The following is a 12,285-nucleotide window of genomic DNA, read 5'->3' on the forward strand; positions in this document are numbered from 1 at the left end:
CCCCTGGAATAGGATTTAGATGTCTTTACATTGTATGCTTAATTTTATTGTTTTGGACCCCATTTTCCTGTCTAAAATTAGTCTCTGTTACTCTCACGTATTCACACTGGCTTCATTCTGGCTTTCTTTCAGTATGACAGGTTAAAGTTGCCTCTATTATACAGAGAGAGTCAGACTTTTTCTCTGTATTTTCATGCATACTGTGAAATGGCAAAATAAATATGTAAATAGGAAAGGCTTTTAAAATTTTTTAATTTTTATTTTATTTATTCAGTGATTTATTTGGGAGAAAGAAAATGGGCATGCCAGGGCCTCTAGCCACTGCAAACAAACTCCATATGCATGTGCCACCTTGTGCATCTGACTTACTTGGATACTAGGGAATCAAACCTGAGTCCTTAGGCTTTGCAAGCAAGTACCTTAACCACTAAGCCATCTCTCTAGCTCGGGAATAGGATTTTGACAGGTGACAATTTATGTTGTCAAGGTTCTGTCTAGGAATTTAGTTGGAAAAATATCTTATATTCCTTTTTCTGACCAGTTAATTTTTATATTACCATATTGTATTTTTGAAATACTTACCCAGGAAATATGATATCATCTTAAGGAACAATTATATTATTATTATCATCATCATTATTGTTATTATTCCAATCTTTGCCCAGCAAGGAGAACATTTTAAGATAGTGCTGTTGTTTGAAGGGATTATACACAAAGCATAATGAACAATATTAAACCACCTGATTTACAACCAGCTTAATAGTTTGTTACAAAAGAAACAAGATAGATAGCTCATTAAATATCACACAAGTAGTCAGCGCCAGTTGTAATGCTACAGTGTTAATTTGTAAGTGTTCTTCCACCAAGTCCTGAGTATATAGGCAAGGTGTCTGAACTAAGTCTAGACATTTTTCACTATGTAAACTGACTGTGCTTTTTTATGAGTTGCATCACTAAAAATACAACCTGAATTTTATAAAAGGAAATTTCAGATGAGCAAACATTTCCACTTATAAATGATTAAACCACCTAGGTTGTTTATTTTATTTTATTTTTTATTTTTTTAATTTGTTTGAGAGTGACAGAGAGGAAAAGAGAGAGAGAGAGAGAGAGAATGGGTGCACCAGGGCTTCCAGCCACTGCAAATGAACTCCAGACACATGCGCCCCCTTGTGCATCTGGCTAACGTGGGTCCTGGGGAACCGAGCCTCAAACTGGGGTCCTTAGGCTTCACAGGCAAGCGCTTAACTGCTAAGCCATCTCTCCAGCCCAACTACCTAGGTTTTATATATCATTTACTATAAAAGAAATATCAAGCCAGGTGTAGTGGCACATGCTTTTAATCCCAGCACTTGAGAGGCAGAGCTAGGAGGATCACTGTGAGTTTGAGGCCACCCTGGGACTACCTAGTAAATTCCAGGTCAGTCTGGGCTAGAGCAAGACCCTACCTTGAAAAATAAAAAAAAATAAAAAAATAAAAAAAAAAGAGGGGGAGAGAGAGCAAGATCTTCTTCAAATTTTATATTTAAAGGAAACTAAAACCCATCTAGTTCAGCTTTCATAATTTCCAGATGAGAAAAGTGAGACATAAAGAGAACATATTTTATCCTACCAAATAGTCTCAAAGGTTTGGGTTCTTAATCTAGAATAGTCAAAAGCTCTAGATTAATAGACATGTAGTTAGGCCCAGTAGTATTAGAGTAGCAAAGCATGCATACACCAGCATTTTTAATAAGAATAGCAACATGAAAGCCGGTGTGCTTTCGTACACCTTTAATCCCAGCATTCAGGAGGCAGAGGTAGGAGAATTGCCATGAATTTGAGGACACCCTGAGATGACATAGTGAATTCCAGGTTAACCTGAGCTAGAAAAAGAAAAGAAAAGCAACATGAGCTTTTCTTCTCACACCATGCACAGGGGGTTTATTATTAATTATTAGGCTGTCTCTTATCTCACACATCCTAATTCTGTTACAAACCTGTTGGCTTTTTTGAGGTATTATGTTAAACTTTAGACCTTCTCTTAAAGATTCTTTCCATTGAGCATTTGTAAGAGAGTCAGAGCAGCCAGCCAGATTTTACAGATAGAACATCCAGGTTTTGTCTTTTCCAAATATGGAACACTTTGATATTTAAGATTGTTTTACTTTTATAACCTAAATTACAACTTTGTATAATTTTAAGCTAACTTTTATTGTCACCAATTACACAGCTAGAGAAATCAGGATATAAGATCTGGAAAGAAACTAGTACCACAACTGTTATCATTGTATGAGTATATACTACTTTATATAGTGTAACAAAAATATCAAGCTGGGCATGGGGGTGCATGCCTTTAATCCCAGCATTTAGGAGTCAGAGGTCGGAGGATTGTTGTGAGTTTGAGGCTACCCTAGGTCTTCAGTAGTAAGTTCTAGGTCAGCCTGGGCTACAGTGAGACCCTACCTTGAACACATACACACAAATAAATATAAATATATATTTAACTCTTCCAGGTCTTTAAAAATTATGTGATTTTATTCAGTTGTGGTGATACATGCCTGTAACCCTAGCATTTAGGAGGTAGATGCAGGAGGATCTGAAGTTCAAGGCCAGCCTTGGCTGCATAGTAAATTTGAGGCCTGTCTGAGCTACATGAGACTCTGTCTCAGTTGCAGTAGTAACAAAATAAAAACTACATGATTTAAAGAGATGATACTTAGAGAGACTTACCAGCCAAGGCACTTGCCTGAGAAACCTAAGGGCCCAGGTTCAATTCCCCATTACCCATGTAAAGGCAGACACACAAGGTGGCACATGTGTCTGGAGTTCGTTTGCAGTGGCTAGAGGCCCTTGCATGCTCATTCTTTCTTTCTCTCTCTCTAATAAGCAAATAAAATTTTAAATATTTTTTAAAAAAAAAAACAGATGAGGGCTGGAGAGATGGCTTGGTGGTTAAGTGCTTGCCTGTGAAGCCTAGGACCCTGGTTTGAGGCTTGATTCTCCAGGACCCACGTTAGCCAGATACACAAGGGGGGGCATGCATCTGGAGTTCATTTGCAGTGGCTAGAAGCCCTGGCGTGCCCATTCTCACTCACTCTCTCTCTCTATCTGCCTCTTTCTCTCTCTGTCACTCTCAAATAAATAAATAAAAATGAACAAAAAAATTTAAAAAAAATAAAAAATAGATGATATTTACATGCAAGCTTGATTTAAATCAAAGTTAAGTATTCTGATAAACTTTTAAGGTGCCTATCACAGTAAATTCTTGAAATTTGAAAGAATTTGCTATAATCACTTAAGAATTGAAATTAAACTCATATATTAGTAGCATTTTCATTCTTTTGGTTTTTACATGTTACTCTATTTGTAAGATCATTTTCTTTCAGTCTCATTCTCTCTACATTTTGTGTAAACATTTCAGTAGTAAAGAACATAAGACTTTATGGGTAATGTTATCATTAAAATTTTTAGCTCCTCCTATAAAATTTTATCATATTCCTAGATGAATGTGTAGACTTAGTCACTTATTTATGTAGTCATAGTTGGAATGGTCCCTTTGAGTCTCTGAGGCCACAAAAGAAAGCATGTGGATTATATGTGCTCTTACTCCCCCAGGCTTGCTTGCAGATGTTACACAGCTTCAGTGTCTATAGACATCCTCAGGAAAAGCCAGAGGGGTGGTGTGCAAACCACATAACTTTGCTTCCTTCATTTTTACTTTATTAATTTCTAAATTTTTACTTTGAAAAGTTAAATATAAAAACATGTGAAAAATAATATAACAAATGCATATGTACCCACATACAGATTTAATAAATACTAGTAGTGTGATATTTTGCTTCATATTTATCCATATGTATATGGTTATATACTTGATGTAGAAAATTTCAAAAGGGGTTAGAGCTTTGTTTTCTCCTTAGTTCCATTTTCTACCCCTTTCCACATTTAAATATCTACTATGTATTTATTCATCAATTTGATTTAATTTCTTATGTGCCCATTTGCTTAATATTGCTTACTGTGGTTTTTATACATTTCAAAATAAATTTTCTTCTGTATGTGGCATTCTTCAGCTTGCTTTTTCAACTAATTGTATTAAGATGTTTTCATGCTCATGTATATAGGTTTAGTACATTTGTTTAACTACAGAATCTAAAATATGGAACTACCATAATTTATTCTTCTATTAATAGATACTTAGATTTATTTTTTACACACATTTTGTCTGTTTGTAATATGTAGTCAATCAACTAACCAGGATCTATTGTTATTCTACCAGCCTTTCCTTAGTTGGTGTGGTGGTTTGATTCAGTTGTTCACCATAAACTTAGGTATTCTGAATGCCATGTCCCCAGCTGATGACAGTTTGGGAATTAAACCCTCCTGGAGGCAGTATATTGTTGGGGGTAGGTTTATGAGTGTTATAGCCAGCTTTCTCTTGCCACTGTTTGGCACACTGTCCTGTTTCTGTTGTCCATCTGATGTTGGCCAGGAGGTGATGTCCACCCTATGCCCATGCCATCGTTTTCCCCTGCCATCATGGAGCTTCCCCTCAAGTCTGTAAACCAAAATAATCCCTTTTATACCCATAAACTGCTCTTGATAGGATGTTTTCTGCCAACAATGTGAATCTGACTGCAACAGTGGGGGAACATTGAACTGGTAGACATGGTTAGTGTTAAAGAAAAATGGGATCCCATCACTAATACTTTTCCTGGTTACTTTTACAGTGACTTTGTTGAAGGTATGATTTTTTTAAAGTTACTGGGCTTTCAGAGTAAATCGTTAACTTTAAAAACAATCTGCTTCTTTTAGGTGCTTGTTTAAACTGCCAGGAAAATAGCAAAGGGGACCACTGTGAAGAATGCAAAGACGGATTTTACCAGAGTCCTAATGCCACTAGAGAATGTCTTCGCTGCCCTTGTTCAGCAGTGACATCTACTGGCAATTGCATCACCCGTAAGGCCATCTTCTAAATCTTTACTTTAGAGGGGAAATCAGTAAATACTTTATCAGTATTATAAATTGCATTGATTAATCAAGTTATGGTATTATAGGTGAATTATGAAAACAGTGGATATCTTTCTTCTATGAATTTACCAAAAACTCCAAATATATACATGAAATGGAACTTCATGTCTAAAAACCAACAGTAAGTTAATGCAGGAATGTTAAAACTGAGCAAACTTGCTCAACTATTTCATGGTAGCCCCCAATAATTAGCTTTCTAAAGTACTTAATAATATAGCCAGGCATGATGCAGTGCGTGCCTGTAGTCTCAGCACTTGGGAGAAAGAAAAGAGGATCAGGAGTTCAAGGTTATCTTTGCCTACATAACTTGAGGAGAGGCTGGGCTACATGAGACTCTCTCTCAAAACAACAACAGCAACAATAATAAACAATGCTAACTAATTGTGGCTATATAGTGCTTTACAAATACTTTTAATTCTCATTTATTCTTAACATATTAGTTATCAGTTGCTGCATAACTGATTATCTCAATTATAGTGAGTTAAAATAACAAGCACTTATATTTTCGCTTTTTTAAAAGCTTTTTTTCTGTATTTTTATTTATTTATTTGATGGAGAAAGAGGGTGATAGATAGAGAGAATGAGAATCGGCGCACCAGGGCCTCCAGCCACTGCAACGAACTCCAGATGCGTGTTCCCCCTTGTGCATCTGGCTAATGTGAGTCCTAGGGAATAGAACCTGGGTCCTTTGGCTTTGCAGGCAAATGCCTTAACTGCTAATCCATTCCTCTAGCCCATATTTTTACTTTTTTCCATTAGGAATTTGGAAGCAACTTAGTGGAGAATCCTGATTTGGTTCTTCATCTCTTTCTTCCCTCCTTTTTAAATAGTATTACTTACAATTTATTTTAAATGCACAATCGGTGCTTTTTACTATATATTTACAACATTGTACATCCATCATCACAGTCAACTTTGGAATAGTTTCATAATTTCTCCACATTAAAAATCTCAGAAAACAACCCTCTAGCCATTGTGATTACTCCCATTTCTTTTTCTTTTCTTTTTTTTTTAATTTTTATTTATTTGAGAGCGACAGAGAGAGAAAGAGAGAGAGAATGGGCGCGCCAGGGCCTCCAGCCACTGCAAACAAACTCCAGATGTGTGTGCCCCCTTGTGCATCTGGCTAAAGTGGGTCCTGGGGAATTGAGCCTCGAACCAGGGTCCTTAGGCTTCACAGGCAAGCGCTTAACCGCTAAGCCATCTCTCCAGCCCTCAACGATTACTCCCATTTCTTTCAGCCTTATGTAACCACTCACCTTTTAGTTTGTATGGATTTGACTTCTCTGAACACTTCCTATAATTATGGGCATGATTTTTCTTTCATGTAGCATATTTTTGAAGTTTGTCCATACTGTAATATGTAGCAGCAATACATACATTTATTGTTAAATAATATTCCACAGTATAGATAGCTCATTTAATTTATTCATGAGTTGATAGATTTTGAGTTAACACTTCTTATGTATTACAAATCAGTGCAGCTATAAACAATTCTATTAATATTGTTGTTTGTACACATGTTTTCATTTATCTTGGGTACAAACGTAGGAGTGGAATTGGTGAGTCATATATCAACCTTGTTTAATACTGTGAGGAAATATCAGATTATTTTCCAAAATGAGTATACTATTTTACATCATCATTTTCACCAACATTGTTTAAGGGTTCTAAATTGTCTACAGTTTTACCAACACTTACCTGTCTTTTTATAATTATAGCCATCCTAGTGGGTGTGAAGTTGCATTATGATTTAAATTTGCCTGAATGTGATAGCTAAATATATGCTTATTGGCCATTTTTTTATTCCTCAGAGGAAATATCTATGTAGGTCTTTTGCTCATCTTAAAATTGCATTTATCTTTTTATCATCGACTGAAAAGAGTTGTAGATGTAAATAATTTATCAGATATGTGATTTAAAAATATTTTATTTATTATTTATTTGCAAGAGGGGTGGAGAGAGGCAGGAAGGGAGAGACAGAAAGGAAGGGAAAGAGAGTATTGGCACTTCACGTGACACTGCAAATGAACTCTATGCATACACCACTTTGCACATCTGGCTCTACATGGGTACTGGGGATTTGAACCTGAGCCAACCAGCTTTGGAAGCAAGTTCTTTAACCACTGAGCCATCTCTCCAGCTCCAGATATGTGATTTGCGTCGGGGAATAGGTCAAGGTAGAGTTTTTGCCTAACAAGTATAAGACCCTGAGGCTGATCCTCAGCACTGTAAAAAAGTAAAGTTTAAAGAAATATTATGCCGGGTGTGGTGGCACACGCCTTTAATCCCAGCACTCGGGAGGCAGAGGTAGGAGGATCGCCATGAATTCAAGGCTACCCTGAGACTACAGAGTTAATTCCAGGTCAGCCTGGACCAGAGTGAGACTCTACCTTGAAAAACCACAAAAAAAAAAAAAAAAAAAAAGAAAGAAAGAAATATAGGCTAGGCATGGTGGTGCACGCCTTTAATCAGATCACTTAGGAGGCAGAAGTAGGAGGATCTCCATAAGTTTGAGGCCGCCCTGAGACTACATAGTGAATTCCAGGTCAATAGGGCTAGAGTAAAACCATACCTTGAAAAAACAAACATAAAAATTAAAATAAGAAGGGAAAAGAAATATATGATTTGTAAACATTTTTCCTGTCCTATGATTTAATTTTTTACTTTCTTGATTTTTTTTAGCATGAAGGTATTTTATTTCAAGTGAAGTTCAAGTTATTTAATTTTTAATTTATGTTGACTTGGGATTTCTTATGAGATCTTAGCTAAGACTGTAGTCAGTAGTCTGAATCCTTAATCAGGACTGTAGAATCTGCTTTTGAGATGGCTGACTCACATGGCTTGCTAGAAACAAAGGCTTCTGTTACTTATCTTGTGGAGATGTTCATCAAGCTAAATACTAAATACCCTTACAACCTGGCTGCTGGCTTCCCCTACAATTGAATTAGCAAGATAGAAGCTGCGATATCTTTATCTTTTTTTTAATTTTTTTTTGTTTATCATTTTTATTTATTCATTTATTTGAGAGTGGCAGAGAGAGAGAGAGAGAGAGAGAGAGAATGGGCGTGCCAGTGGCCTCCAGCCACTGCAAACGAACTCAGGATGTGTGCAGCCCCTTGTGCATCTAGCTAATATGGGTCCTGGGGGATGGAGCCTTGAACCGGGGTCCTTAGGCTTCACAGGCAAGCGCTTAACCGCTAAGCCATCTCTCCAGCCCTGCAATGTCTTTTTCAATCCAGTCTCTGGAACTGTAGAGACAGTCACAGTACCCCATTGCTTATACATGCCCATGTCTTTAAGGATGGAAGGGAACAAAATAAGAGTGCGAAAGACAAGAGACAGGGAATATTTGGCACCACCTTCAAAATTAATTGCCATACTTAGAAATAGGAACTTGTACATTCTTCTTTTCGTAGTATTGAAGCACCTTGTTCATGCTTACTTTGTAGGCAAAGCATACAAAGACATAAAAAATAAATGTGTAGCATGTTCTAAAGGAGTCTTTTATGTTATAGAGAGGAAAACACACAAAGTATTAAAAGTAGAAAATGAATTTATAAAGTATAATCAGGCACAAAAGAAGGCTGTAACATTGTCCCTGGACTGAATGTCAAGAAAGATTATTATTATTATTATTATTATTATTATTATTATTTGGTTTTTCGAGGTAGAGCTTCACTCTAGCTCAGTCTGACCTGGAATTCACTATATAGTCTCAGGGTGGCCTCGAACTCTCGGTGATCCTGCTACCTCTGCCTCAATAGTACTGGGATTAAAGACTTGCACCACCATACCTGGTGTCAGGAAAGTTTTCATGAAAGAAGTGATACTTTTAGGGAGCATACTTTGTTATTTATCACTATATGTTTAAGTATATGTTAACCATTTAGGCTAATTAGGAACACTATTATTTTGAGTCAGGAATATGAAAATGTTATGTACTGATACCTAAACTTGTACCTACAGTATCAGAATTCCACGGTAAGAATATTGACATGTTATTAATGTCAAACACTTTAAGATTTACTACCTTTATTGAAAATATAAATAAGTATATAAGTTGCAGTACAAGGTTAGGGATGTAGTTTAGTTGATAGAGTGCCTGCCTAGCATGCATGAAGCCTCGGGTTTGATCCCCAGCACTATGTAGATTGGCAGTGGTGGTGCATACATGTAATCCTAACACTCAGGAGGTAGAGGCAGGGGTATCAGAAATTTAAAATCATCCATTGCTACCTAATAGATTTGAAGCTAGTCTTGAATACATGAGAACTTGTCTCAATAATAAATAAGTAAAATAAAATTAAAAAGAACTTAAGTCACATTATTCCTTGGCTCATCTAGAATAACTTTCCTTTTGAATATAGGACCTGACTTCTGATAGTGTTTTGAAACTGCTTCCTGAATTACTGGCTGCTTTTACTTTTATATAATAAATTTTAAATGTAGAAGCCTCTGTGCAAAGATAATACCTAAGAAAAGTAATATACTTAACTCCTTTGTTCTTATATGCCTTTTCTGAAGATTAGATGTTCCACAAGGGTAGAAATAATGTCTATATTTTTAATCATTAGTCTCTATTCCCCAGGTATAGTTAAGCTAATTGTATATTTTGAGTGAGTAGAAAGGGTTTAACAACAACTCAGGGTAGAGAATTGTTAGGTTTGTAAAATGGAGCTATAAGAGCTTAAGGGAAGGATAATTTCCTACTAACTTATACGGAAAGTCTTCATGGAGCAGTCACCATTTGAACTGTGCCTTGATAAGTGAGGATTGGAACATCCAAAATGTACTCATAGAGAAGTGAATGGGACATTAAAACCAGACTGTTGCATCTCATTTGTCACCTTTTTTTTGCTAAAAGTAATTGAGAGTTTCTGATTTAAGACCCTTATGTGAAATAGGGAAAACTGAGGGTCAGAGTTTATTGGCTTTCTTTAGGTTATACCATCAACTGGGGTTGTAAATGGTAAGTTAAAATTTTTATCAGTTGTACAACTCCGTGACTATACTAAAAACCATTGAAGTATGCACTTTAAATGATTTAATTTTATTCAATATCCCAAATAAAGTTGTTGAAATACTAAAATTGCCTAAAGGGATTTACTTTTCATAAAGAGCATCAGAAATACAGTGATGAACTCCCACACTTTTATGACCACTTTACATCAATCCTTTTGTAATGAAGTTACCATGATTCTGTTAGTGTAATTAATAAATTCTAAGAAAATAACTAATCAACTTAGCAGAGAAAGTTATAGTTCTTTATTATTATAAAATCATTTACCAAGCCTAATTGAGAACCTCAAATTAAAATTATATGACGAAAATGTAAGGTGAGACTGTACAATTCACAGACATTTACTGAACTGTACTGTATCGGGTACTATCCTAAGCCCTGGAGAATAAAGATGTAAAAATGTAGCTCATAGTTTAATGGGAGAGGCAGACAATTAAATCAAGTAATAACAGTAACCCAAAGAAGGAATCAAGAACAACCCTTTGTGCTTCTGAGAAGAGGAAATATCAGTTAATCCCTGCACTTTGAATTTGCAAGGTGAGTAGAGGTAGGGAATCAAGAGGAAGTTGCATGCCAAGGAAGTAGTACATATGACCCTTTAGAGAGTAGAAAGCAGGCAGCCTGTGGGAGTGCTCCTAAGCCATTTGATGTGTTTGAACCAAAGTGGGTGGTGAAATGTGATGAGAAAGAAGACCTAGAAGTATGTGAAGGTCAGAGCATGGTGCTGATGCCCTACTAAATTTTCACTTAATCCTGAATCCATTAGAATTAAAGCAACTTCTCTTGAGAGGTAGTAAACTTGCTCATATTCTCTTTGAAGATCACAGTGACTGTGGAGTGCACTGCATTAAAGAAGCCCACTGGGAAGCAGTCCTAGTAATCTAGGTCATGATGAGGAAGGCCTAAACTAAGTTCACTACATTGGAAGGAAGAGGCATCAGTAGATTGGAAAATGTTAATAAAGCATCATTGATATGAAGTATGACAGGGAGACAGGCTTGACAGATGGTTCTTATCTTTTTGGCTTATGTAAATGGGTGGATGTTGGTACCATTCACTGGGATATAAGGAACATTGAAGGAGGACAGGATTTAGGGAAAATATTGAGGGCAATCACTCATGTTACTCTTGAAATGTTTGTGGATCCAGACAGACATGCACTATGTATGCAGTTTGGAATTTAAGACAAAGAAATGGACTGAAGATACATATTTTGCCATTGTCAATTGAGTGCATGGATGAGCTCACCCATGGAGAATGGGTAGAGTGAGAGGTGAAGGAGACAGAAAATAGAGGTCTAGGCTGGGGATGTAGCTTAGTGGTAAAGCACATGCCTAGCATGGAAGTGGCCTTGAATTCAACCCCTAGTACTACACAAAACAAACAAGCAAAAGAAGCCATGAGAGTATTAGCATTTAGGTAGAAGGGAGACAGAAGAAGTTTTTGTATGAACCATAATATATAATCTGTTGTGTTAAAAAAAAATTTTAAAACTGTATGAATGCCAACCCACTGTTATTGTTCATACTCCTGTTGTGAAATACTTCTTTGACCCTCTAGCTGAATAGGTTCTCTGGATAGTCTTATCACTCCTACAATAAGATGGAAAATTAGTAAGTCAACTCTAGATTATGAGTTCCATTTGATGATCATCTTAGCATTAAGAGGAGATAGTTGGGAGGGTCTGTAAACCTATTTGAGGACTAATAGTTGTATTGTACTTTTAAATGTAGTTGGGGACCTTACTAAGTTATTTTTGTTGTTGTTGTTTTTCTATTTTAGAAGTAGGTGAGTTGGAACCTTCATGTGTCCAATGTAAAGATGGCTACACAGGCCAGAACTGCAATAAATGTGACAATGGCTATTACAATTCTGACAGTATCTGCACACAGTGTGAATGCCATGGCCATGTGGACCCAGTTAAAACTCCAAAGATTTGCAAGCCCGAGAGTGGTGAGTGCATCAGCTGCCTCCATAACACCACTGGGTTCTGGTGTGAGAACTGCCTAGAAGGCTATGTTCGAGACCTCCAGGGAAATTGCATCAAGAAAGGTAAAACTCCACCTAAGGTTACAAATTTAATGTCTAAGGCTAGCATTGACAATTTTAGGAAGCTTCCTTTAGCGTTGTAAAACCTTCAACCCCACAGGAGTTGCTGGAAATAAATTTTGATAGATATTGGCCTAAAGATAATGGCCTGCTTCTGTCCTGATACTCCAAAGTCAACTCCAGAAATCTGAGGACCAAGA

The 12,285-nt window shown here is 36.6% G+C and overlaps 1 protein-coding gene across 2 annotated transcripts in view; it reads left to right on the forward strand.

Moving 5' to 3' along the window:
- Positions 1–12,285, forward strand: part of Megf9 (multiple EGF like domains 9) — a 157,081-nt gene that overhangs the window by 138,094 nt on the left and 6,702 nt on the right. The window contains exons 4-5 of one of the 2 annotated variants that reach the window (XM_004662742.2): positions 4,798–4,941; positions 11,819–12,088. In XM_004662742.2, coding sequence (XP_004662799.2) covers positions 4,798–4,941; positions 11,819–12,088 — 414 coding nt within the window. The remainder of the gene's footprint in view (positions 1–4,797; positions 4,942–11,818; positions 12,089–12,285) is intronic. The other variant, XM_045154257.1, reaches the window with a different exon arrangement.

This window comes from Jaculus jaculus, chromosome 1, assembly GCF_020740685.1.
Source record: "Jaculus jaculus isolate mJacJac1 chromosome 1, mJacJac1.mat.Y.cur, whole genome shotgun sequence".
In the NCBI taxonomy this organism is placed as follows: domain Eukaryota; kingdom Metazoa; phylum Chordata; class Mammalia; order Rodentia; family Dipodidae; genus Jaculus; species Jaculus jaculus.